The sequence below is a fragment of the Mustela putorius genome, unplaced genomic scaffold, assembly GCF_011764305.1.
Source record: "Mustela putorius furo isolate JIRA1106 unplaced genomic scaffold, ASM1176430v1.1 tig00000281_pilon_pilon_pilon, whole genome shotgun sequence".
Classification (NCBI taxonomy): domain Eukaryota; kingdom Metazoa; phylum Chordata; class Mammalia; order Carnivora; family Mustelidae; genus Mustela; species Mustela putorius.
In genome coordinates this window covers 23693163-23721112 of record NW_025421343.1, presented here as the reverse complement: position 1 = coordinate 23721112, position 27950 = coordinate 23693163, and the positions used below count along the sequence as shown (strand labels likewise).

General features: G+C 41.7%; 1 protein-coding gene across 3 annotated transcripts; it reads left to right on the top strand.

Moving 5' to 3' along the window:
* QPCT (glutaminyl-peptide cyclotransferase) lies at nt 1–26913 on the top strand. Of its 3 annotated transcripts, XM_013062990.2 has the most exons (8): nt 150–285; nt 5633–5730; nt 9034–9180; nt 16063–16341; nt 21112–21288; nt 23245–23344; nt 24657–24773; nt 26602–26913. In XM_013062990.2, exons 3-8 carry the CDS (start codon nt 9106–9108, stop codon nt 26745–26747), a joined length of 894 nt encoding a protein of 297 aa, XP_012918444.1. In that variant the 5' UTR covers nt 150–285; nt 5633–5730; nt 9034–9105; the 3' UTR covers nt 26748–26913. The 3 variants fall into 3 exon arrangements, with proteins under 3 accessions (XP_044935164.1, XP_004765546.1, XP_012918444.1); XM_004765489.3 differs by lacking the exon at nt 5633–5730 and having other exon boundaries at nt 17–285; XM_045079229.1 differs by lacking the exons at nt 5633–5730; nt 21112–21288 and having other exon boundaries at nt 1–285.
* The last annotated feature ends 1037 nt before the right edge of the window (nt 26914–27950 follow it).

Here is a 27950-nt window from a genome sequence, read left to right as displayed (position 1 = left end):
TGCGTCCTTGGCCTGCGCAGCGCAGTGGGGAGGGGACCCGGAGGCGATGGGGAGGCGGGCGCAGTCGACCCAAGGGTGGAGAAGGGGGACGGCGAAGGACGCGCGTTCCCGGGCTCGTGACCGCCGGCGGCCAGGGGAGCCTTCGCCCAGACAGCCTCGGAGATGGCAGGCGGTGGGGACCGGCGGGCCATGGACACCCTCCACCTGCTGCTGCTGGTGGCCGCTCTGCCCCTGGCGGCCCGTGGGGTCAGATACCGAGGCTCGGTGGACTGGATCCAGGAGAAGGTGAGCGGCTGCCGCTGCGTGACTGTACCTGGGCGGCTGGTGCGCCGTGCCGGCACCCGGGGCCGGGAGACCCCACCTTGGCAGGGTGGGAGGCGGGTAGAGCCGCCGGCGTCCGCCCAGGCAGCGCAGCCCGCAAAGGGCACCCGGAGGAATCGGGGCTCTGCGTTCTCGTCGGGGTGCCTCACTGGCCCGGGGGGTGCTTTGGAGACGCCACGGGAGCAGAGTGATGTCACCAGCCTCCCCTCGGCTGCGGTCTGATGCGGGGACCGATAGGCACAGGAAGTGTGTCTAGCCGGCGGCGGCCGAGCTGGGAGGTGAGGGCGCTTCGCAGCGCCGCCACCCACTCGGCACCCCGGAGGCCCGCGGTCGCAGCGCGCCCGGGCGGGTGTGCCCGCCGCTTCCCCCACCGCTGCACCAGCGAACGCCCTTGGGACGTTGGAGTCTCTGGACAGATGTGTGTTCCCATTTGTTTCAGGTTTTTAAGCGCAACAGCTCTAACTGGAGACCGGATTCACTTTAAAATATTTGTTTTTTCTTAACATTGAATAAATGCAGCTGTCAGAGCTGTGTATCTAGTGGTAGGTGGAAATTCACATAAGGAACTTAGGATGCAATTTCCTCTGTGTGAAATAAATAGGTTCAAAGTTATTTGTTGTTAACAGTTTTGAAATCGTAACATTGCTAGGGCATTATGCATTTGTTGATGGTATTGGTGTAAAATGGTATGCTTTAAAAAATATTAAGAAACGCAGTAAAGGGTTATAAACTTTGACAGTGTTGTGGAACAGATCTTTTAAATGCTGACGGTGTGCTTGTATTTCCTCACAAGGTGGGAAAACAGGGCACACTGGTGAATGCAGAGACCCTCTCTGGGTCACTTGCAGACTCACACGCAGCCACACGCACGTGTGTATGAATAGCCCACTTCAGTTCTCTGTGTTATGTTTCCTTGCTTCACCGTTTAGACACCACAACGTGCCCCCACTTACACGTGGAGACCATCAGCCACAGGGACCCTGGAGAGGATGTGGGAAGACAGCTCAAGAGTTACTGCATCAGAAGAAAAACTTTCCATGGGTGTTCAGTAGGAGTCCATTAAGGGACATGGAGTCCCATACTTAAATCCTTTCCTTCTTCATTCACCCTGAGTACCTTCCTGGTCAGAAACTGGGAAGAGGGCATTAATAACCAGAATATGGAGCCACACCAAAGTGTCTTTCTGATTCATCTAAATGGGTGAATAAATGATACGGGAACTGTTTGAGCTGTTCTTAGGAATCATTTGTAGGCAAGATGTATTTGTAGGTGGGAGAAAGTTTTGAATTCTGGACATGTTTTGAACTAATGAGAATTTAACTTTGAGAAAAGTATTTTTATTTTATTTTATTTATTTATTTTGACAGAGATCACAAGTAGGCAGAGAGGCAGGCAGAGAGAGAAGGGGAAGCAGGCTCTCCCTGCTGAGCAGAGAGCCCGATGCGGGACACGATCCCAGGACCCTGAGACCATGACTTGAGCTGAAGACAGGGGCTTTAACCCAGTGAGCCACCAGGTGCCCTGAGAAAAGTATTTTAAAGCATGAATCCCTTTTATATTTATTTTAAGAAGCTTCTCTAATCATTGTTTTGCTAGGAAACTGGATGCTCAGCCATGACAATTGCCAATTTCTGGTCCCCTCCTCCCTTATTCTGTAGGCTTACATAAAGTCCTATAGGTGGCCTGGACAGTTTGCAGCCTGGAAAGTAAATTGGTCCATACTAAAAGACAAGCCTTCCTGCTGTATATCACATGTAACTATCTTAATCATTGAGGTCTGCCAAAAGGTGAGATTTAGTAAAGAAAACAATGATTCCAAAATCCGTTTTCTTTAAGATAAAGGTGTGTCTCTTTCAGTGGGATCTAGTACTTAAAAACTACCTGATGGTTGAGTTCAAAGGTTATTGGAAACCTACAGACATTTTCCCATAGAAACAGTATTATAAATGGTTAGATTCTCAGGTGGGCCTATAGGTGTATGTTTAGAGCTATTGGCATCTGGGCACCAGGACACTTATATATAAGCATCTCACTTGAACCTCCCAGGAGAGGAGAGATTCAACCCCAATTTAGAGGTGAGGTCACCTGACCATTCCTATACCAGTGAACCAAAGAGCTGTCCTCTGTCTTCTTCCACTCTCTTTTCCAAGGTAAATGAGTTCCAGCTGATGATGTAGGTAGGGGAGAGTGTCCAGGTAGTGAAGGAGGATGGGGCAGGTGGGTTGGGGGGCCAGAGGAAGAGCTTATTTCTCTTTTTTCTGGTTAGAGCGGACCTTAAATAGAATTCCAAAACAGATAATTTGTATCTGGAACCTTCTCTCTTGTCCCCCCCCCCCTTTCCTGATCTCCCTCTTGGAGCTTAAAGTTTATTCTTCTGGGGGTTGAGTGTATTCCCAAACTACTTCTCTGGAATCCTGTCCCATCCTTCATCCCCAACTCTGTTTCTTTGGTACAGATGCATTCCTTTGGTACAACCTCGTCAACTTGCTATTAAAAGGAATCTCATTAGTCCTCTCTTAGGTGTCAAAGACTGGTGACTGTTAGGAAGTTTGCATATTTCTTTTAAAAGGAATCTATTCATTTAAAAGTATGGCTTCTATTTAAATCTCTCAATTATAAAGTTAACATGCATATTTTGAAAACATGGAGAATACAGAAAAGTAAAAGAAAACTATTGTCACCCATAATGCCACATTCAGAGATAATTGCTGTTAACCATTTTGGTATTTTTATTCCTAGTCTCTCTCTTTCCATCCCTCTTTCTTTCTGTATATGTATATATCATATTTATATGCACGTGCATAGACATGTGTATATATGGTGTGTGTTTTTATTTATAGAAATGGATAATTAGGGCACCTGGGTGGCTCAGTGGGTTAAGCCTCTGCCTTCCGCTCAGGTCATGATCTCAGGGTTCTGGGAGAGCATTGGGCTCTCTGCTCAGTGGGGAGCCTGCTTCCCCCTCCCTCTCTGCCTGCTGCTCTGTCTGCTTGTGCGAGCTCTCTCTCTCTGTGAAATAAATAAATAAAATCTTAAAAAAAAAAAAAAAAATGGATAATTATACCAATCTTGTAGGTTTTTATGAGAATTGAACTATCCGTGTAAAGTGCTTAGCACCATGCTGCCCTATAATAAGTGTTCGATTAAGACTAATTGTTTTTTTAAAATAACACACAAGAATACTCATTTCATACTAGAGTTTATGCTGCATATATGGTTTTATATTTTACTATGTCACTTAAAAACACATTGTGAGTATTTCCATGAGCCAATAAAATTCATTGAAAGCATCACTTGATGATTGCAAAATCATTCATATTCTGTAATTTTACTCTCCTTTTATTGTTGGGTATTTAGCTTGTTTCCAAACTTGCTCTCTCATAAACTTGGGAATCAATGTATTTTAATTAGTAGAATTTTCCTTTATTATAACAAAGGTGAACATTTCAAGTCATATTGGATGTAGAGGGGCAGATTTTTTTTGAACAGGAACCATATATGGGAGGATTGCCCTTCCCTAGGGGTCCTTCTCCAGAATCATCTCTGGCATGCTGTTGCTGCTGTCTTCAGCACTTCACATTGTTCTACTTTTAATTCTGAAAGTTTTTAGGGTTCTCCTCTTCCATGGTTATAAAAGTCCTTAACCAGGGGCACCTGGGTGGCTCAGTGGGTTAAAGCCTTTGCCTTTGGCTCAGGTCATGATCCCAGGGTCCTGGGATCAAGCCCTGCATCGGGCTCTCTGCTCAGCAGGGATCCTCCTTCCCCCTCTCTCTGCCTGCTTCTCTGCTCACTTGTGATCTCTGTCTCTCAAATAAGTAAATAAAATCTAAAAAAAAAAAAAAAAAAGAGTCCTTAACCATTCATCCCTTTACCCACCACGATTCTTAGGGAAACACCAATGGAGACTCCAATGGAGGCACAGGAAGGTCAGTGGTAGGCTGTGTATTGGTAGGGGGAGAAAGAGAAAATATACCCTTGTTGAGCTTCTACTACCTGGCAAGTTAAGTGCTATGACATTCTTACAGATCATTAAGCTTTCCTAGTCACAGCGAGGAAGTCGGGGACCTGGGATTTGACTCTGAATTGTCGGTTCAAAGCCGACATTTCTTTTCTTTTAGGTAGAGGACTTCCTGCATTGAAAGAAGGCAGAACTTTATCTTATTTAGTTCTCAACTTTCCCACAACTGCATTTGTCATGTCAGAGGCATTGAACACACTGGAAGGATTTCTGTAAATGCTGGCTGGGTTGAATCTACCTGTAGACATGGGAGTTAATCTGAGTGCTGTGTGGGAGACACTCATATGGGATGAGAACTGGAATTGAAATCACTGGGCTTCTGTAACGATCTCCCTTTAATTCAATGGCTTGGGACCTCAAATCCCCCTGCAAGTGGGGCCAACTCTACAAATTATGTAATTAAAACCCTTGTTGGCCTGCCACCAGGTGATTAGCCCAGAGGAGATGTTTCAGGATATCTGGTTCACACTTTTTTAGCTGAAAGATTCTTGTCACCCAAAGTAGACTTATTGTCCTTTCTGCCTGGCTGAAAAGACGAGGCAGGGGCTGTAATAGAGACTCATTCCTCTGAGAATGCCCATACCAAAGAAACTTGTCTATGGGCTTTTTACCTGACTAGGACTGGACTAACCCGGGTTTTGCATTTAACACTGGGCTCAACACTTTTTTTTTGCCTCGGCTACTTTCCTCCTATCCAGCCCACACTTTCTTTCCAGGTTTCTCTCCTCACTCTTTCCTCTTGTCTCCACATAGATTTTTTGTATTTATCGGGTTCTGAGGGTGAGGCTCCTTGAAAGCTGAATGGGCACCATTTTGGTTGGAAGAGTGCAACGCTTTAATGACCAGGAAGGGTTAAATAATTAACGAAGTGTGGTCATTTCCCCTCCTCTGTCCTTACTGACTGGGAAGCTTTTTTTTTTTTTTAATTTTTTATTTTTTATAAACATATATTTTTATCCCCAGGGGTACAGGTCTGTGAATCGCCAGACTGGGAAGCTTTTATTTGCATGGTTTCATGAGCCTATCTCCTTCCAGGGAGGCAGGGAGAGGAGGGTTCTTTACAGAAGCATGTTAATTAGATGGTTGAGCCCAGGAGATTGAGAAACAACTCATGTCACTCTGGGTTTGGAGGAGCATCAATCAATGGGCCTGTCTGTTGCACTTACCCTTCATTCATCCATCGAGCATTTTTTGGTGCTATTTCTCACCTGTATTTCACCTGTGGTATCTGGTACAGCTAGCAATGCTGGAGGGTTATTTATCTTGTTCCTGTTTTTTCTTGGATCTCTTCAGAACTCTTTCATACGCTGCCATAAATTGCCCTTTTAAACACGAGCTGGATTTACTCCCACTGTGGACACTCAGTGAAGGACCTGGTCCACAGTAACCAGGTAGGCTCTGGGGTGGAGAAATGGATGCTACACAGGAAAGGAGTCACTGGTCAGATAGCCTTCCTGACACAAAAGGTCTCCGTTGTCACAGAGACTGCCCTGGGCCAAACCAACCCTAAGGCATCATGGGAATTGAGATGAGAAATTCAGAGACAGCAACGACACCAAAATCACAGCCCTCTCTAGCACTTTGCAGCTGGTACCTTCTCATTTCTCCTCTCCTCATAATTGCTTGTACATTTAACTGATTGGATATATATATATTTTTTAAAGATTTTATTTTATTTATTTATTTGACAGAGAGAAATCACAAGTAGATGGAGAGGCAGGCAGGCAGAGAGAGAGAGGGAAGCAGGCTCCCTGCTGAGCAGAGAGCCCGATGCGGGACTCGATCCCAGGACCCCGAGATCATGACCTGAGCCGAAGGCAGCGGCTCAACCCACTGAGCCACCCAGGCGCCCCTGATTGGATATTTTTAATGCTCATTTTACTTTATTATTATGTAGACACAGGCATAGTGAAGGCAATTTCAGAGAGTCCGTTCTGTCAATTCCTTATTTGATGACCACGCCCAGTATTGACTGAGGACTCAGCACGCCCGGGGCGCCATGTGGCTGCAGGAGGGAATAGGATATAAAGACAGTCCTCACTCTCGTGGGGCGGGTATGAAATTAGATGTTAAACAAGTCAGCACACAGGAAAGTGATCTCCAAGTCATAACCTGAATAAGCAGGAGAGTCAGGTGAAGAGGGAGGAAAAGGCTTTAAAGCCGGAAGTCACCGCAGGTGCAAACGCTGTGACAAGGCAGAGTCTCCCACTGCTTTGGGAGATCTAAGGAGGGCAGGGAGACTGAACCATGGTGTGCTGGGGCGAGTGGCCCTGTCTGGGGGTGGCGAGACGGTAGGAGAGACCAGACAGGCTCCCGTCGGCCTGCTTAAGTAGTAATTAACCATAGACGTCATCCCACTTCTTGCCTCCAGTTCCTTCTTTGTCCTTCTCACATTTCTGTTGTTTTGTCTGTTACTGTCAGCTTTCTTCTCAAAGTGCTGTCTGAGGGCTAACTTAAAGATTGAGAACCTAACCTGAAAGTAGTAAGGAATTTAAAGGCTGCAGGGACAAATTTAGGCAGGAAATATATTTTAAAATATATTATCAGTAAACAAAGACAAACCTTAATTGGTTTAGGCACAGAGAGTCTGGATGGCTCATTTGGTTAGGAACCGCTTTCAGCTCAGGTCATGGTCCTGGAGTCGCAGGATCTATGTGGGGCTCCCTGCTCAGCTGGGAGTCTGCTTCTCCCTCTAATCTCTCCCCTCTCATGCTCTCTCTCTCTCTCTCTCATTCTCTCTCTCTCAAATAAATAAAATCTTGAAAAAAAAAAAAAAAGAGGTTCAGGCACAATTGAGATTACCTCCAGGATAATGAGGCAGGGAGGCAGAGCAGAAGGGCGTGGGACTGGGAATCCATGGAACCCAGATATTCTCATAGATTTACCTGGAGCTCTCCTACAACCTTGGGAAAATCATCTGGTCTCTATGAAACCTCAGCTTCCACTGACATAAATCCAAGAGGGTGGACTAGGTCATCTCTAAGTCGTCTTTCCAGCTCTAAATTCTATACCTCTTTTGTGTTTGATAGAAGCTAACAGAATGACAACTTGTTGAATGTTTACTATGATGCTTACTTATATTAGCTCACTTAATTATAATTACTCTAAGAAGTAGGTGTTAATGCCTCCATTTTACAGATGAGGAAATTGAGCCTTAATGAGGTTATTAACCCGCCAGAGTTACAGCTAGGGAGTAATGGGGGGCTGAGTTGAGAGTGTATCTGAACCCAGAGCCCATGCTCTTTGCATGATCACCTCAGAGAGTAACAATGAGGCATAGCAAAGTGTAGATGAGTGTAAGTCATTTGGTAATGAGCATTGTTTAATTCCACAGTCTCTCACTAGCCACACGGAGTGAAAATAGCTCCGTGATTACTGAGATACAGTCAACCAACACTGGTGCTGGGAAAAGCTGTGAGTAGACAAGGCTCCTCCAGCTTCTGTTTTGCATTCCAAAGAACTTACTACACTTACATTACCTTCATCATTTCCCTTAGGGAAGAAAGCCCCTAATCAATCACGCACTTTCCTGTGAGAAGAGTAACACCTTTCAACACTGAGTGTCTGATAAACATGCAATGAATGAATGATTCATCACAAGAAAATACAGCATATAAAGTCATATCTACAATAGAAATTTGATTTTTATGTTTATTGGGCTCTTTAAGTTAAGGTTAATTCATCTAATAGGTAAATGCTCCTAAGAGTGTGAGTGCTAATAGAATTTTAAAATAACTTTAACTGGAGATAAAGAGCATACTATTTAGTGGGTTATAGAATCATCAAACTCTGGCTGAAAGGAATTTCAATGACCATCTAGTTTAGAGCTGTTCCATAAAAATATATGAGGAGAAGCGTGTATATAATGTTAGGGTTTCTAGTAGCTACATTAAAAAAGGAAAAAGGTATAGGTGAAATTAATTTTAATAATATGTTTTATGCAACTCAATATATGAAATTTCAATATGTAATCACCATAAAACTTATTAATGGCATACTTTTCATTTTTTTATTAGTCGATGTCTGAAATCTAACGTGAATATTACACTTAAATCCCATCTCAATTTAAATTATTACATTTCAAGAGCTTAATAGTCATATGTGGCTAATGGCTACCATAGTGGACAGTGAAGATGTACTCAAATTCCTTTATTAGTTTTTTTGAGGGAAATAAGGAGTTAAGGGACCTGCCCGAAGTCATACAACCTATGAATGGCAGCCAGAAGCTTTGACTCCAACTTCTCTGACTCCAAGACAGTGCTTCTTCTATAATGCCACATTGTCTTTTATAAAGCCATTGTGCTAACAAAGTATAATTGTTCTGTTGGCTCCAGTTTTGTAAATGTTGGGTTTTCTTAAGAATAGGTGGTCAAAAACTGATTTCTTAAATCATAGTTTTACAAAGCACTTGTACTAAAATAATTAAAAGTTGCACAGGAAGTGCCAAATATTAATTCTCAGGTTTGATGCATTGCATTCACTTTGTTTTTAAAATAAGCTTCCAAAACAGTGTAACTTTCTAGATTGGAGGGGCAAGTTTTAGACTTGAGTTGTTTGATTTGCTTTATGACGTAAGACTTATCTCTTTCGTTTGAGGTTCAAAAGAAAGAGTTCTCTATTGTAAATGTCTCCGTGTTAAATCGTGACCATTCTATGAAATGATAGCCAGTTCAATAATGTTATTCAATCCTCAGTATGACCACCAACCAGCCATTTTGAACTCATCATCTCTTCGACAAGTTGCAGAAGGCACCAATATTTCTGAGATGTGGGAAAAGGACTTACGACCATTGCTGATAGAGCGATATCCAGGATCCCCTGGAAGCTATGCTGCCCGCCAGGTGAGGATGCCGCCCATACCCCTGAAGGTTGTTGAACACTTCCCTTTCATGTGAGAGATACTACCATGTCCCAAGTTCTGAGTTGTTTGATATTCAGATCTGTCATCTCATCTTATTATTCACCAAAGGAAGCAACCCAGACAACCAAACAACGGGAAGTGAATGTCTGTTCTACGTTGAGTGTTACACGTTCATCTAAATCAATTTCTGTGTGCAATCCCTGTCAGGGTAGAGTAGGAGAGAGTGTTCTAAGTATTCAACTCCTGGTCATTCCTATAACACCCCCACCAGGCACCCAAACATATTTTCTTGGACCCTACACTGCCCAAGGTCAACAGCCCTAGGTGGTCCTTGGCTGACCATTCTGGGCCAAGGGTGAGTTACTGTCCTATCAGGCCTTCATTTCTCATGGGAAATTGTGTTGTCCTTGGAGGGAAAGTCAAGATCGTGATAAGCTATCTGTACCAGTGTGGTACTTCTGAAACTTCTAACTCTGACTCATTTAAAAAAAAAAAATTCCAAAAAATTTTTTAAGAATTATATTTTATACACATAAACATAAAAATAGATTTAAATGACACAAAAGTCTCAAGAAAGAAATCTGCGCTCTTCTTACTTGCATTACCTGCAATTTACTCTGAAATCGTTAATTCTGTTTTACTAGTTGTGTTTTATTTTGTTTTTTAATGCTGGTCATGACCCAATAAATGGATTTCAAAATCCACTGATTTTACCATTGCAGTTGGAGAGACACTGCTGTAGAGGGTAAATTAAACCATAGCTGGCGTGGACCTTGTATGTCTCTGCCTTCTTAGTGCCAGTCTTCCTAAGTGATCTGATATTCCCCCTCAGAATGACTGCTTTTTTCAGAATAGCCCCATTTCAAGGGACATCTCAAGAAAGAATGGGGAGAGACTGGCCCCTCAAACCCTCCTCTGAGAGGACTCCACTTGCCTAACCCTAAAGGCAAAAGACCTTAGCACTCCACTTCTGTGCTAGAGTGACACCTGCCAGGCCCAGCAACACAGCTATTGGTCTCATCCATTGTGCCCTCTATATGGCTCCTGCCTCTCGAGTCTAGCCCAGAGAGCCATTGTCTGCTGCTCCATTAGGCTTTTGTCTCCCAACCACACAGCACCAGTTTCTCCTAAGGAATTAGACAGTGGATACCCAAAGAGCACCTTTTTGTTCTTTCTGACCTTTAGGCAGAGAGAGGAATATTAATGATCATGGCTGACTTTCATGGAGCACTACTTTTTTTTTTTTTTTTTTTGGTCAAGCACTTTATGGAGTTCTTTGCATGGATTTTCTCATTCAGTCCTCACAACAATGCTGTCATGTGGGTACTATTATTATCCTAGTGTGACAGATTGAAAAAGCTTGAGTTATGTATTTGAGTCACTTGTTTGGGGACATACAGTAGTGATAAGACCAGAATTTGGACCCAAATCTGTTTCACTTCTTGATCCTATTTCTAAAGAGAAGTGGCTAGGAGGAACCAAATCTGGAGTGTGTGTTCGGAGTCCTCAGCTCTGGATCTTCTCTTGCCTGAGTTGGAGAATGAGACCCAAACCATTCATTTCAGTGATATTCCCTGGGCCTCATCTCCCAAGCATTCTCTTAAAGGAAGCTCAGGATGCTTACTGGGGCTTTCCAAAATCCTCAGTTCCTCATTAGAAAAAAATTAGGTCTATAGATTCACTCATTCAATTCAAATTTTTTCATTTCCCCATCCCATTTGATCAGAAGGCTGTGGAGACCCAGAACCATTTATGAATACTTCAGACCTGAGGGTCCTTGCCTGCAGGCTTTAGAAATCCATAAACTCAACAAATCCTGCTATTTGGTTCTGTATGTAGCGTTTAGCAGAATATACAGCATAAATAATATACATAGACATGGTTGTGAGAAAAAATTACATTAAAATGACTAAACCTTTGACACTTTCCATGCTATGTGGGGTGGAGGCAAATGAGAAGTTTATTGACAGTATTTTGGAATGTGCTGGGACCTGTTTGCTGGGCTGCTTATGCATGTTCTAGCTCATGTGGTGGCAATCTGAACTGCATAGTTATAATAGAAATGTCACTTAAAAGATTCAATTTTATAATTTTATAATTTTTATAAAATCACCATGATGTTTTGGAGAGCTGACCCCTAAGCTGTGGAAGATAAAATGTTTCTGCTTTAGAAGATGAAGTCCTTGACACTTAGGCTATGATGAGGGAGTTACAGTAACAGACTCAATTTGACCAGGATTAGGACCTGTCACTCAGAACTAAGTTCACACAAGAATGGTGGAAAATCTACATTTTTCTGAGATCTTTTTGAGCACTGGATTAGATGTTTTATCATTTATAGAGTTTCAGGGTTATAACTAGAGAAGACTTTCAAATCTAAAGATGCGTGGACTTGGTATAAAATTGATTATTGAATTGATCTTTGCAATTATCAATAAAGATAGGCTTTGCTATAGATTCTTTTCCAGAGAATAATATCGGAACAATGTCCCATAGTGTCTGTTGTTTTTAAGGGAGGGTTGCAAAGGGAGAGGAAAGAGAGAGAATCCCAAGCAGATTCCACTCTGAGTGCAGAGCCCAATGCAGGGCTACATCTCACAATCCTGAGATTATGACGTGAGCAGAAATTAAGACTCAGATGCTTAACCAACTGGAGGCCACCCAAGTGTCCTCCATAAGTCTCCATTTTTACTTCCTCTGTTCAATGAACCTATATATGTCTACTGGATTTTCAGAATAAATAAATAAATAAATATATATATATATATATATATATATTTCAGAATATATATATATATATATATATATATATTTTAAAGGGGTTGTAGCAGAACCAAAGAGCAAGAATCCCTGATACTTTTCTTCTTTTAAAGATTTTATTTATTTATTTGACAGAGAGGGAGAGAGAGAACACAGGTAGGCAGAGAGGCAGGCAGAGAGAGGAGGAGGCAGGCTCACCGCTGAGCAGAGAGCCCGACTCTGGGCTCGATCCCAGGACCCTGAGATCATGACCTGAGCCAAAGGCAGAGGCTTAACCCACTGAGCCACCCAGGCGCACCTAGAATATATTTTTTAGGAGAGATTTTATTTTTAAATAAATAGTTGGAAGCTGTGAAATCTTGGGGTTATTTCAGTGACTTCTCTCTGAGATGGGAATTTAAAAAATGGTTAAAAAATTAAGATGATAAAATCTCACTAAGGAGCATGCCAGAAACTTTGCCTGAAAGAGGCAAGCTAGAAATCTCAGGGTTAAAATCCCCTATAGATGAACAGTACATCTGAGAAGCTGGAGCTGTGCTTCTTCAGCTGAAAGTATGCAAATCCCTGGGTGAAGGATCCTGGGAGGAGAGCGCTCAACATGGAGCCCAAGAGACTAATATGTGGACTGTCCGAGAAGGAATAGTTACCCTGAAGTCCCAGGCGGCAGGATTCAGCATCCTGACAATGACTTGTTTGTAGACTTGGTGCAAACACTGTAGAATCTGCTTCCTCCAACCAAAAAAACCTGGTCTACGACCATCATTGTTTCCTGGAAACTGGAAGTGAAAATTTAAGTGAAATTAAATTAGACCCAGGGTCATTCACTAATGCTAAACTAAAATTCCCAGGTTCCCCTTCATTTCCCCCAGAGTAAAATGTCCCATTTATATCGATCTTTCTCTCTCTCCCTCTCGGTCTCTCTCCTTGTCTCTACCTTTACCTTTCTATCCTTTTTGGCTCTAATGCAATGTCTGTCTACTCTTTCTGCAGCTCTCTCTTGTCTTTATCTAGCCATCTCTTTCTCTCTCTTCGTCTTTCTTTTTCTCCCTTCCCCACTCCAAAAAATAAATCAATAATAATCCAAAATACAATCTATATCTTAAACTGCATTTTACACTCCTGGTGGGCCCGAGTTCTTGCTACCTGGCTTCAGGAAGCACTCCCTGCTTAGGGAATTCTAGTGAACAGAATAGTAATTTTGGGAGCCTACTATAGAGAATTGTGATGGGAACATGCAGATTAAGCCTGAAGGCCAAAGTGCAGCAAGGGATATTGGTGACCTAATTAGATTATGGAGCCAATTCGATTGTTTATAAAAAAAATTCGTTGCTAAGATCATTAATAAATATTTATACTGAATAAAGAAAGGTTGCTTTAGGGAGGACTCTTGGGGACATTTGCTGATGCCTTTGTGGATTTTAGTGTCAACAAAAGCTATCAGAAATTATGTCCACAACCTATTTAGGAGTTGAGAAATGAGTTTGAGTGTGAGACCTTTGCTGAACAGAGCTAACAGACATCTATTTTTTAAAATTCCAATTCATTTTAGGCTGCTATTGGTTTTGGAGTAGTTCATCATCTGGATACCAGATGTTCTGGACTGTATGCTTTTTTTCTTTTTCTTTTTTCTTTTTTTTAAAGATGACCCCTTTTGTGGAAAAAATTTCTTTTCCTCAAAGTCTGGGAATAACTTCTTTTCAGATTCTGTGGAAAGCTTATCTGAGGTACACAATGATTTCTCTCTATTCAAACTACCAATGTTTGATATAATCTAATTTTATGTATTTTCACTGAGGCTAACGTATTAGTTATAATCAGCCCATATTCAAAGATTTTTTATTTTTTTATTTGACAGAGAGAGAGCTCACAAGTAGGCAGAGAGGCAGGCAGAGAGAGAGAGAGGAAAGCCAGGCTCCCTTATGAGCAGAGAGCCCAATGTGGGGCTCAATCCCAGGACCCCGAGACCATGACCTGAGCCTAAGGCAGAGGCTTAACCCACTGAGCCACCCAGGCGCCCCATTATCAGCCCATATTTAGTGATAGCCTATTGTGAGCAAAGCCCAGCATTAAGAATTGTGGATGAATTGGGCACCTGGGAGGCTCAGGTCATGGTCTCAGGGTCCTGGGATGGAGCCCTGCATCTGGCTCTCTGCTCAGCAGGGAGCCTGCTTCCCCTTCTCTCTCTGCCTGCCTCTCTGCCTACTTATGATCTCTATCAAATAAATAAATAAATAAATAAATAAATAAATAAAATCCTTTAAATAAAAGAATTGTGGATGAAAACAAAGCAAACGAGATACAAACAATGGTTTCAAAAATGTTAGAAACATCTTCCTTTTATCCTTGAGAAAAGAATTTACAATCTTGAAATGGAAAAGGTAAGGGACTGCAGGCACAACCAATTGTGGCCAAAGTCCACCACAGTAAAGAAAACAGGGAGTGAAAGCGGGGGACTGTTTGTTTATTTGGCTGTTGCAAGACTGAGTGAGAATCCCTATCCTCTCTCTGGTTTAGTTATTTTCCTGGAAGCTTCCTGCCACAGTGTTTCCAAAGCCTTTGCCCATGTGTCATGTCACATAGTTACGACAGGCCACACAAGAGTTGGTTAGGCTAGAAAATCTTGTATTTCCTTGAGGGGAAAAACCCCCCAAACAAAACAAAAACAAAACAAAACAAAAAAAGGGACAAAATCCTTCCATTCTTTTCCAGTTATTATGAGTTATTTGTTTATCATCTCAAAGGCCATGCCTACTGGATGTTCATTGTGGAACAAACGGCCAGTTCTGGCAATGGTTAGTTTGTCATTTGATGTTTTAAAGCCATCCTTTAAGGCAAACTTACAAAGATGTACACAATATTTCAACATAAAATAAAATAAATGAAAGCTACTGAGAAAAATGAGGTGAGGGGAAAATGGAGGCGGGAAGCGACAAAGGAACAGCCATGAGCTCACCGTAGCTCCTCCCACCACATATCCTAGACTCCTAAGGAAGACTCTGCCAGTCTCAGAAATAGTGTTTCTTTTCCATCTGCAACCTCTCAGTCACCGTGCTGTTCATGAGTTCCCAGGTGACCAGGAGAAATGTGAAAATAGATTCCCTTTTATTTTTACCATTGGTAGTGGGGTTTGAGTCTACTTTAGGTGCAAAATGAAAACAACGTGATCTGTCATTATGGTTCAGAGTTGCTTACTGATTCTTAAAGAAGGCTCCATATCGATAAAGAAGGTGTCCAATATCCCCCACCCCCCTCTTGCTATGGGACTTCATTGTACCGTCAGTATCTTTCATTAGTGTCTATTACATTTTAAAGTATTTGGTGAACTTGGAGCACATGCTGTGTTCTCGGGACAAAAAGAGCTACCGTTTGCTGTTCTTGCCCTCAAAGAGCTGAGGGTAGGGGGTGAGACCTGTAGGACCTTGGTATATCTGACTTCTTAAAATGCCTTCTTAACCTCCTAGAAATGTTGAAAGTGGACTTTAATGTGTACTGAACTGAATCTCTGCCTCCTGATATGCAGAAACGACCCTGCTACATTGTTAAATGATAACAGTAAGAGGCAGAATAATGTACAACGTAGGTTCTAGTCCCATAAAGGCATGTACCTGTTCACCAATTATGTTTTTGTTATATAAACAATAAAAATGGTGTGGAAGGATATACATCAGACTAATGAGGCACCTGGGTGGTTCAACTGGTTAAGTGTCTGCGTTAGGCTCAGGTCATGGTCTCAGGGTCCTGGGATACAGTCCCACGTCTGACTCCCTGTTCAGCGGGGAGCCTGCTTCTCCCTCTCCCTCTGCTCCTCCTCACTCTCTTTCTCTCAGATAACCAGATGAGTTCTTTTTTTTTTAAAGGAAGGATTACATCAGACTATCAACATTAGTTATACTAACAATTGATTGGGATTGCTTTGCAGACAACGATTAGGAGAGAGGGAGAGGGATAGTTTTTCCTTTAATTGTTCCTGCTATTAATTCCATGATCATGTATTGCACTTTTAACTTGAAAGACATCACATAACGTTTTTAAAAAATGTATATTCACAAAGTTAATCAATGGAAACTGTCCAGATCTGAAATTTTGGTTTTTCTTTTATCAGCACATCATGCAGAGAATTCAGAGACTTCAAGCTAATTGGGTCTTGGAAGTAGACACTTTCTTGAGTCAGACACCCTATGGGTACCGGTCTTTCTCAAATATCATCAGTACTCTCAATCCCAATGCTAAACGACACTTGGTCCTTGCCTGTCACTACGACTCCAAGTATTTTCACCCTTGGGACAACAGAGTGTTCGTGGGAGCCACCGATTCAGCCGTGCCATGTGCCATGATGTTGGAACTCGCCCGTGCCTTGGATAAGCAGCTCCTTTCCTTGGAGGTATTTGTTTCCATCTCGTAGATTCTTGTGATAAAACCCATTAAAAGAACTCAGAGTGAATTCTAGAATCCTTGGGGGGTAGTAAGAAGGCTATTTAGAAATGTAGACTTTCTGGACATTTTGTACTAATTTGTTGCAAAAGCATGTGAGTTCATTAATTGAGTAATTAATTAACTAATAGCTAATTAAATGAATATTAATTAGAAGCTCACACTATGATATGCGATGGTGAATTTATTCATTGGTACTTGATTGCTTCATTTTGCATACATATTATATGACATGCAACACTTCTTTGCAAAAAATGAAGCAGGTGACAGTTGGTATGGGCCTATATATGAGCAGTATGTTTTTTTGTTCTTGTTTATTTCGCCATGAAACATCACAACCTCCTAATCTGAGAGATGTGGCTCTTGAGTTGAGGGAGGGGGACGCTGTAAAGTGGTGCGGGGAGTGGGTAATTCAGACGTATCAAGATGAAAAGCATGGGGCAGAAATGCATTTTTGTTATCATCTGTGAATCTCGGCTCAATTTTATGTAGCATAGCGGAGCTTTTGTTACGGTCTCAGCTCAAAATACTTCTGGGACTCTCAGATGTTATATCAGTCTCTGTTCTTAAGGGTATATTGGAAAAAAGTGCTAAGCTCGATGAAGACGTTTTGTGAAGATATCACTCATAACCAAGTAAACACAACAAAGCAAAACAATAAACTTGGTTCTCAGGCAACAAGTACTTTTTTCTTCCCCCTTAGAGCTTTATGAAGGGGCCAACCTTTGCTACAATGGGGGTAAAGAAGTAAAAGTTTTATCTTGTAATGGAAGTAATAGAGATATTTGATCTATTTTTGCTGGATATGCTACACCTGAAGAAAGCAAGAATTGTTTGTAACCTCTCCATATCCTTTTCACTGTTTTTTGCTTTGTTTTGTTTTGTTTCTTGAACCTTCTATAATGTCTTTGTCCAATCTTCTGCTCTACTTTTAACGAGTACCTTTCCCCAGCGATTGGGTGAGAGAGTTCAGAAGCTGATAGAAAAGTTTAATTTTTCATGTTTGCATTCTAGTATAAGAACATTAAGTGAAAGACATAGTCTGTCTAGTAGGTGTGTTTTCTCTTTGGGTGAGCTCCTTTGCCTTTTTCTATGTAGTTCATACCTGTTTTTAGTGACTAGAATCAGAAATGGCTGAATGAATTGTTGGTTGGACATCCCCATTTAAAAAACACACGCACATTCTTCTCTTATTATCCTTTCTCATAGAAGTAGCACTGATATGGACAATTTAAAAAAAGGACTAGTTTTGATTGAAATGTGAAGAGTATCGGATTCATTTTTCCAGTCATCCTTTAAACTTGTGTTAAGGAGTGGCTTCAAGTTCTTCAGCTTTCATGGATGGGGTAGGTGGCAGTGGAATGGGATGTGGGAGAGGACAGGAGAGTAGACTGGATTGTTGCTCCAACTCTGTACAACCCTCCGGTGGTAAGATTACAGTTAGACATTCCCATCTTTTGTCTTCCCAGGGTAGCAGGTTGTAGGTTCTCATTCCTTGGGCTCTGGACTTGGTTGTTTGATTGTCTTGGCCAATGGGATGCTAGTAGATGTGACACAAGCAGAGACTGGAGATGTGCTTGTGTAATGGGGCTTACCATAAGGGCATGCCCTGGCTGGCCCATCGGTCCCCGGGGGAGGATAGAACAGGTGGAGCAGAGCCAAACTTAATGACAGCACGGTGAGGCAGAGCTTCTCCAACCAGACCCAGCCTAGATCAGTTGTCCCCTAGCTGATCTAGAGACCCAGGAGGACACATGCGTGTTGCTTTAAGCCCCTGAGTTTCGGGTGGGTTTTTACACCTTATTACTGAGGAATTAGCTGATACAGCCTTGGGTGGGGACGGACTGCAGATAATTCACCCACTATGTTGACACTGGCACCTAGACATGTATCATAGTACCATGAAGAACAGAAAGACCTTCACAGATTAGCCTAACATATTTTCCCAGCTGTAAGACTGAGTTACCAGAAATTGAGGGCCACAGTTATTTTCCTGCTAATCCTGAAAAGAAACAAAAAGGGCAAGGTGCCTTATGGGACACCACACAGTTTACTCTTGCCGTAATGATGGAACAGGAAGTAAACCCTTGCACTGAACACTGGAGTCACTCAGCTGTTGAAATTTCAGTGAGGCACCTGAACATTGAAGCCTATAAGTTATGAAAGCTACCTGCTTTGGCTTCTGCCCTGAGCATGAGCATAATGTCTCTGGTCCCAGGCAATCTTATTTTGCTCTGGTGTTTCATTATTATGCTGTTTGATTTGGAGCTAGGACTTTGGAAATAGTCAAGGCCCTTTAAACAACTGGAAGCTTAGGATGTCTCCACAGAAGTATTTACTTTATACCTTTTGTTGATGAGAAAATCTGTTCAAGTACTTAGTAATTATTAAGCCCTAAATACATATGTACTGTACAGACAAATATATCCTGTGCTTAATACTGTCAGGACCTATGGAAAGACTCAAAGTGTAATAAATTATCCTTGTGGTCTAATTAAGTAGTGGATATTAAAACTGTGGCAATGACTAGCCTACAAAGATAACGTAGTTTTCAGATGATAAAGACACTTTTTTTCCATCTTAGGAAATCACCCTAAAACAATCAGGAAAATTCCATCTTTGAGAAAACTAGGGAACATGTGTTAATAGGAACCACAATATGAGGACCGAAGGTAAATGGAGAAATGGCAAATGACATATCTGAGTAGAGAGAAGTCATATTCCCCAGAGCATGGAGGAAATGGAGAAGTCAGTGGTCCCCTGACAAAACCCTGGAGTGGCTCAGGGATTGGTGGAGATAGTGAGGGAGGTACAGGTGAGGCTCGAGGGGAGCATTTGTAAGTCTGCCCAAGGAGCCTCGGGATATGTAGGTGAAAACGCCAACTGGGCACCAGATTGCCCTGCAGTGAAGCCAACTGATCTGTGTCTCTAATCAGTGTTTTAGAAGCTTATTCTTTATTTTTTTTTTAAGATTTATTTATTTATTTTTAGAAAGTGGTGGGGAGAGGGGCAGCGGGAGAGAATCTCAAGCAGACTCCCTGATGAGCACAGAGCCTCACATGGGGCTCAATCCCATGGCCTTGAGATCATGACCTTGAGCTGAATCAAGGGTTGGATGCTCCAACTGAGCCCCCCAGGCGCCCCTAGTACCTTACTCTTTAATATGAATGAACACAAGGGAAAACCAGACATTTGAGGACAGTCTCCAGCATGAAAGAAAAGGAATAAACAATATGAGTTGAAAAATGAATTCAAAGGAAATAAAACACAAGGAGCAGGAGATAACTTAAGGGACACTGTTTTAAATAGCCTTAGAGATTAGAGAGAGCCTTAGAGAGATAAAACGAGACATGACCTCCATAACAGATTAGGGAGATCTCAGATTCAGTCCAGTCTGATGGGAGCATATCCCCAGTATTGTGCTGAGGTGGCGAGAGCGAATGGTTGCATACTTTTCTTCAGGCAGGTTCGGTTGCCTGCAGGCACAAAATAGGCAGAGAGTTGGTATAAAGGTTCTATTTTTGCCTCTTGAGTTTGGCCAAGGCAGAGAGAGGCCAGAGAGCTGAGCATGTATGCAAGGGAGTGGTTAGAATGATTGTGGAATTTAAGCTGAATATGAAGTGAAGGACTTCATGGGGTTAAAGGACTGTGAGCAGGTGAATCAGTCAATAGATCAGGGGTTCCGGTGGGGCTGAAGGACTGTGGAAGGTAGGTTACCAGAAGGACTCATCTGAAAGTGAGATGTGACAGTGAAAATTATAAAATTTATCAGAATCCTACTAACCCTTCCAAGTTCTGCTCAAATAATGACTCATAATATCTTCCTTGACACCCCAAGGATTTGACCTCTCATTCTATCCAATTCCCAGAAAAGTTTTATGTTGCATCTGTGACCCCTGGCATACTTTGTCCTGCTCACATATTTGTTTTCTCTCTCCTAACCCAACTGACATGTAGCCTCCTTCAAAGGAGAGGCTGTAATTATTATTCTTTGAGTCCCTGCGGTATTCCCAAGGCAGATCCTTGAACCTAGACTCAGTGAAAAAAATTACAGACTCAAATAAGGTGGGAAGCCAGGAAGATTTGCAGTTGTTTCAAGTTGCGTTCCCTGGGATGCACACTGACGTGGAGTTTAGCACGTGGAGTGGCCCTGGTTTAACAGCCGCAGCAGGGAGGGGAGAGAAACGGGATTAGGCAAAGGGAGACGTCAATCATGCAGGTTCAACAACAGGCTCAGCCAACGCTGGGGAGCTCTGGAGGTGGAACGGCCCTATAGAGCCTGCAGGACCTGCTTAGCTCAGTCATTGGATATAGGACACCCCCACGGCTGAGGCAGTCCCTAAAAGGACTAGCAGCTGAAAACCTGAGGACAGCTCTCCAGGTGGCAGGGGCAGCACACCCTTCTGGTGGGAAACTGGGTGTGTGTCTCTTGGTCCACCACAACAGTTTCAAAGTTTCAAATTTGTCTAAAGATAAAGAAAAATGTACAGGACTTCTGTATTCAGAGGGAGCGTGGGAAAGTGAAATATACATGGGTGAAGACTGGGGGAAGTGGGCTGCGTTTTGGAAGCAAAGTGGTACAAAATCCATTTTGGCATTTTTCACTTGCTTTGGTTATCTTCCTTTTCTTCACGGTCTTTTTGCCAGGTTAATAGGAAATCATGCTTTTTTAAAAAATCCTCACAGTGTTTTTGCTATCTTTTTCTATTCTTTTTACCAGAATATTCCAGACTCCAAGCCTGATCTCTCACTGCAGCTGATTTTCTTTGATGGGGAAGAGGCTTTACTTCATTGGTCTCTTCGCGATTCCCTGTATGGGTCTCGGCACTTAGCTCCTAAGATGGTATCGACTCCACACCCACCTGGAGCGAAAGACACCAACCAACTGCAAGGCATGGTTAGTCTGGGGTAGTCTCATGGTGCTGCAGCTGCAGGCTCTGCCGCAAAGGAAGCCAAAGCTCAGGCCAATTAAAGACCTAAAAATGCCACAGCATTCTTGGAGCACAGTGTTTATTCTAGAACATTCCTTGGCAGGCATTGGGCTTTTGAGGAATCCCAGAGCTAAAAAGAATGATTCCAGGTTAGAAGTTATGTTTGACTGAGCTTAATTAAAATGATGTAAAAAAATCAGATTAAGAAAACATCAGATTCAGTCCAGCCCAACGGGAGCACATTCCCTAGTTCTGTATAGGGATGGTGCGAGCACATCCCTTCTCTGAGGCCTCTATAAACCGGAGCCTGGGGTCTTGGGAACTGGAGTGCCATGAGACATGATATAGGGGATGGGAGTGAAGAGTTTCCTTGGTGGCCTCCAAGTGTTGTAATGACTCGGAGCATGTATGTGACATTGTGTCGGTTGAGTTTTGGTCTAATATTGTTGCCATGGGGATGGAAACCTTTTTGATGCTGCCTTAAAACCCTGCTCTTATTATCAAGTAATGTGTGCAACCCATGACTCCATTTTAATTCTCATTTCTGAGCCCACACTCCGTCCTTAGTCCCTCACATCACCTTTGAATTCCCTCCCTACTCTGTTAATCTTCCCATATTTGACCTTCACGAAGTCTTACATCCTCCCTAAGCCCAGCTTGGAACCTCATGCTACCCTCAAGACTTCACTCTTCCCTGTGCCCTCATCCACCCCTGCCCTCACCCTACCTGTGAACTGAAAGCCCATTTCTAACCCCCTCCACACATCCCTTTCCTTTGCTATATCATTGACCTTCACCCTGTGAGTCCCAGTGGCCACATTAAGTGTCTTCTGTGGCTCTAACACGTCATGCCGGCCTTCTCTGCACCCTGTTGTCTGTTGGCAGCTCATAATGGGGCCAGGGAATATGGCTGGCATCTCTTCCAATCCTTTGGCCCAAGTGGCTCAAAAGCATTCCGAGGAGGAGGAGAGACCAGATTGATCAGGAGGAGGAACAAAGCGATTTATCGGTCCAAAGATATGAATCCATAGTGACAGTTAAGGCTGTTTTATCCCCAGAAAAAAACTCTTAGTAGCTGATCCAACCTTGTAAATATAGTCTTATTTCAAACAAACTTATTTTCCCCCAGTGAATACATTTACTCATCATTCATGAGTTAATAGGTATTATGCCTTTAGAATCATGGACTCTGCGGATATTTATCGACTATGTGTCAGGATCTATGCTACATATCTACCCACATGTTATTTCATTTATATAAATCAGGAGTTCTTAAAGCTGGGGGGGGTAGTCTTCAGGGAGTCCTCAAGCCTGCTTATGTTTTATGGCTTGAATGAGGAACACTGGAGCAATTATGGAGACTTGTCACTAGTAGGGGCCTTTAAAACCCAGCAAGTCTGAGCTTCTGGTTTGATGGAAAAGAACATGGAGATCCAGATAGTAGGTCACAGACCTTGTAGTCCAGAAATTGTTCCTATATGCTGCTTTGAGGAGTAAATAGTTACTACCCAAATGCTTTCCTGTAGGGAGCTGTAACATTTACAGACTAAGGATAAAATGACTAATTAGAATGGAATAGACTATAAGAGAGGCTTGGAATCCCATCTGAAAATAAAAGTAAAGTATTCTTTTTTAATCTATAAAGTATTATCTAAATGTCCTCTTTCTAATTTACCCTAGTGTCTGTGACCCCCCAAAACTCTATACCTTACCATTTGTCCACATTGCATAAGCAAGATTTTTTAAAGTTCTTCAAAATAATCAGCTTACAATGTTATTAAACCTTTTGTCCATTTATAGAGCTTCCTGGATTATTCGTAATTGTTAAAATGAGGTTAGTTTTCACTGATGGTTTTTTTCTATTGATGAATATGAAACGTGTTTTGGTGACAGGGATTAAATAATCTTTTTTTCTCTCTTAGGATTTATTGGTCTTACTGGATTTAATTGGAGCTCCCCACCCAACATTTCCCAATTTTTTCCCCAAAACTGCCAGATGGTTTGATAGACTTGAAGCAATTGGTAAGCACCACTGTCACTAAATAGTCAACTTAGTTCCTTCCTACAGACAAATACCACATTTAAAAATTCAACATTTATAACAACAACAACAAAAAAGAAAATTCAAAATTTATGATTTAAATGTATTATTTGCAAATATAATATAGTTTGATGGCTTTTTTTTCTTGCTTTACTGATTAGTTTATTGTTCCTATTTATTTTTTTTCAGTAGGCCTACTTTATTTCCTGACACGAGACTGCATTTGGAACTAGAATCATGCAATGCTACATTTAATATTTGCGTATCACTAGCAATGGTTTGAAAATATTTTCTCAGCATCCTGTTTGCAGTGTATGGAATGCATGTCCAGAGAAAACTCCACTTGAAAAGCATGCTGGCTAATAATGACTATTTTGATCCTCATGATACCAAAAAGCGTTCTCTAATTTTTCATTATCTTTTTAATCTCTGTCTTTGTCATCTTCCATTTCTTACCATATTTTGACAGGATTTTCCTTTAAATCTAGGATTTTCTAAGGAAGTTAAGAGATTAGAATGCAGGAGTAAGCCAAGATGCTTCAAAAGTAATTTAAGGGAGAGTGTCATGTCAGTTAAATGACAATAAATGAATCTGGACCAGGTCAAGCCAGCCCAGGCAAAGACATAAAATATCTATGGCTCGAGAGAGACTTGGGGCTTGGTAAAGGAAAAGGGAAATAGCTTCTTTCCTTCACACTTCCACTACTCCTCCCTACCCGCAAAACACACACACAAAGCCAATTGACATTAGGGGAAGATGAAAATGTGATAGATTGTTAATGATAAATGATAAAAATCCTGGCCAGAAGGCCTGCATTTGAGGCTAGAACTTAAGGCTAGGAATCCCTTAGTAGCAAAACAAAATTCTCTTTTTCTAAGCTGCGGGAAAAAACTCTACCATCTCAATTCATACTTTTGCAGTGAGTTCAGAATTTGCCAATATCCAAATCTAGAATATTATAAGAGAAATTTTTACTTGAGTCTCAAGCAAACTTTTGTTACCACCCCCCTCCACCCTTTTTCTGTGGTTTTCTTGTTTTCCACCTCTCCATTGTCCTACTTGGTATCAATCTCTAAGGAGGTTCTCACCTGTAAAGCTAGAACCATGCCTGGTTCTTCTCTCCTCGGAGCTACGCCAAAATGTACATACTCAAGTACAGCCCAGATGCTTATTGTCGGGGGTGTAGTTGGGCTCACATGGTCACATGTGCCGAGATTTCAAATTCCTTCTGCATTCTGAGGATTGTTCAGATAAGAATCGATAATCATCTACTGTCTAATTGTCATTTGCAGAACACGAACTCCACAAATTAGGTTTGCTCAAGGATCACTCTACAGAGAGATGGTATTTCCAGAATTATGGTTATGGAGGTGTGATTCAGGATGACCATATTCCATTTTTAAGAAGAGGTAATGTGTGTGTGTATGTGTGGATGTACATGTGTGGGTACATATGCATTTTTAATTTACTGAATATTTATTGTATTTTGTGTATTTGCAACAATCTAGAAGGGTGAGGAGCCATTACCTTTAATTACTTGGTAGATTAAATCATCCACTAATCATCTCACGACTTCTGTTTTTTCCTGGAAGTCATTCCAATCCTTAAGCCCCTACCCTCATTCCAGAATATTCATAAAAGCTCACCTTCCACTGGCCTTGCCTTCTCATTAATAGATTAAGATTATATATATACTTTTAAAGATTTTATTTATTTAATTGATAGACAGAGATGACAAGTAGGCAGAGAGGTAGGCAGAGAGACAGGCAGAGAGACAGGAGGAAGCAGGCTCTCCAAGGAGCAGAGAGCCCGATGCGGGGCTCGATCCCAGGACCCTGGGATCATGACCTGAGCCAAAGGCAGAGGCTTTAACCCACTGAGCCACCCAAGATTATATTCTTATACTTTGTGTAACTCTGGTGTATTTTGATTAACAGGGAAGCAATACCCTTGATGTCGATGGTGGAAGTCTAAACCAACTCAAGGGCTCTTGTAGTAGACTCCCAATTGGTCTCTAGCTTTTGCTGTTGCTTCCCTATTCTTTACATAAGAGCTGGAGTTATCTTTTAACAATGTAAATCAAATTATGTTTCTTCTGGACACCTGAGCGCCTCAGTCCATTAAGTGTCTGCCTTTGGCTCAGGTTATGATCTCAGGGTCCAGGGTTTGAGTTCCACATTGTGTTCCTTGCCCAGTGGGAAACCTGATTCTCCCTCTGCCTGCCTCTCTCCCTGCTGTGCTCCCTCTCTCGCCCTCTCTGACAAATAAAGAAATAAAATCTTAAAAAATTTACGTTTCTTCCCTGTTTTAAAGCTCTGGTGGCTTGCCATCATGTAGAATAAGACCTCAAGTTTTTACCAAGATCTATCTATAAAGGCCTCCTTTCCCTGACTCTGTTCGTCTCCAAAATCTCCTCTTGCCTTTCTCTCCAACTACTGCTCTGATCCAGCTACATTGAGCAGGCCAAGCACACTCCTACCTCAGGACCTTTGCACTTACTAATACTGTTGTCTGGAATGCTCATCTCCAGATCTTTGCACAACCTGTTTATCCTTTTGTTGCATGTCTCTAACTAAATGTGAGATTCTCAGGGAGGCCTTTCCTGACTTTAAATACATCTTTCTTGGTTCAGCTGTCTGCCCCTCATTCTCTATTCTCCTACATTGTTTTATTATTCTTTTTTTAAAAGATTTTATTTATTTATTTGACAGACAGAGATCACAAGGAGGCAGAGAGGCAGAGAGGAAGGGAAGCAGGCTCCCTGTGAAGCAGAGAGCCTGATGTGGGGCTCAATCCCAGGACCTTGGGATCATGACCTGTGCCGAAGGCAGAAGCTTTAACCCACTGAGCCACCCAGGCGCCCCTTGTTTTATTATTCTTTAGAACCCTTATCATTCTCTAAAATTACTTTGTCTACTTGTTTCTTTCTTTCCTGGAATGGAAGCTCTGTATGAGCAGGGCTTTGCCTTTTCACTGATGAAATCTCAACTTCTAGAGTAGTGACTGGTAATAGTAGGCACTTTATAATTATTTACTGAATTAATTGACATTTGTTTAATGAATGAATGACCTTAGAGTAAAAGGGTAAGACACAAGGAAGTACACAGAAAATGATGAAATATCAGCTGTCTTTATATGGTATAGGGCTCCCACTCAGATTTGTGCTTGAAGAATGATACTTTCTAATTTACTCACTGGAAACAAGCACTTAATTACAACTTGGTTCTTTCTTATTAGGTGTTCCAGTTTTGCATCTGATCCCATATCCTTTCCCTGAAGTCTGGCACACCATGGATGACAATGAAGAAAATTTGGATGAAACAACCATTGACAATCTCAACAAAATCCTACAAGTCTTTGTGTTAGAATATCTTCATTTGTAATATTCTGTCTTAGTTTATTGTAATGGTGTCCAGTTTCACATTCAGAAGTCAAGACACAACTTAAAATAATCTCATTCCAGACAAATGCAGTGTGGAACTTCCATCCTATAGATTCATTCTGTAGGTGTCTTTGAATATGTGATCAATAAATCCTAGATTTACATCATGTCCTAAATTGTTCATTAATTTTCGTCTAGAGATAAAGATAAATGAATGTTAGAAAGCAGAAAATAAATACCTTCAGATATGAAACTATGAAACTAAATCAGATTCATACATTCAGTATCATGGTCTTCCAAATAGTCCTTTAAATACGATGGTGATGTGCAATGTGTAGCCTTGGTTTTATGATTTTTTTTTATAGTTGAGAGTCTCTTGTAATATGAAACAGATGCAGTCTGAGGACTTTCAAATTTCTTTTCTTAAAGATTTTATTTATTTATTTTGACAGGCAGAGATTACGAGTAGTCAGAGAGGCAGGCAGAGAGAGAGGGGGAAGCGGCTCCCTGCCAAGCCGAGCGCCCAATGTGGGGCTCGATCCCAGGACCCTGGGACCACGACCTGAGCCAAAGGCAGAGGCTTTAACTCACTGAGCCACCCAGGTGCCCCTGACTTTCAAAATTTCTTTGAGGAATCTTTGTAGGGTTTATTTCATGAAAATTATCAGAATTAAATGCCATGTAAACTTTTTTATACACAAATGAAAAATTGTATAATTTATAGTTCGTTTTGTCAAGATTTTATTTTGGGGATACCTGGGTGGCTCAGTCAATTAACCACCCACCTTTGGCTCAGGTCATGACCTCAGAGTCCCAGGAATGAGCCCCATGTTGGGCTCCTTGCTCAACAGCAAGTCTGCTTCTCTCTCTCTTGCTCTTGCTCTCACTCTCTCAGTAAATAACTACAATCTTTCAAAAAAAAAAAAAAAATTTTATTTTTAAGTAATGTCTACACCCGAAGTAGGCCTCAAATTTACAACACCTAGATCAAGAGTTGCATGTTGTACTGACTGAGCCAGACAGGCACCCCTTTAGTCTGATTTTGATAGAGTCTCACAAATGTAACATCTTGATTGTAAAAATAATATAGTCACTAACAAAAAGCTATGGAGAAAACTATAATCTCATTATAGTAATTGGATCGCCATTCACTCTTTAGCTTTTCCTCACATATTTTCAATGCAGGTTAAAAAAACCAGAATTA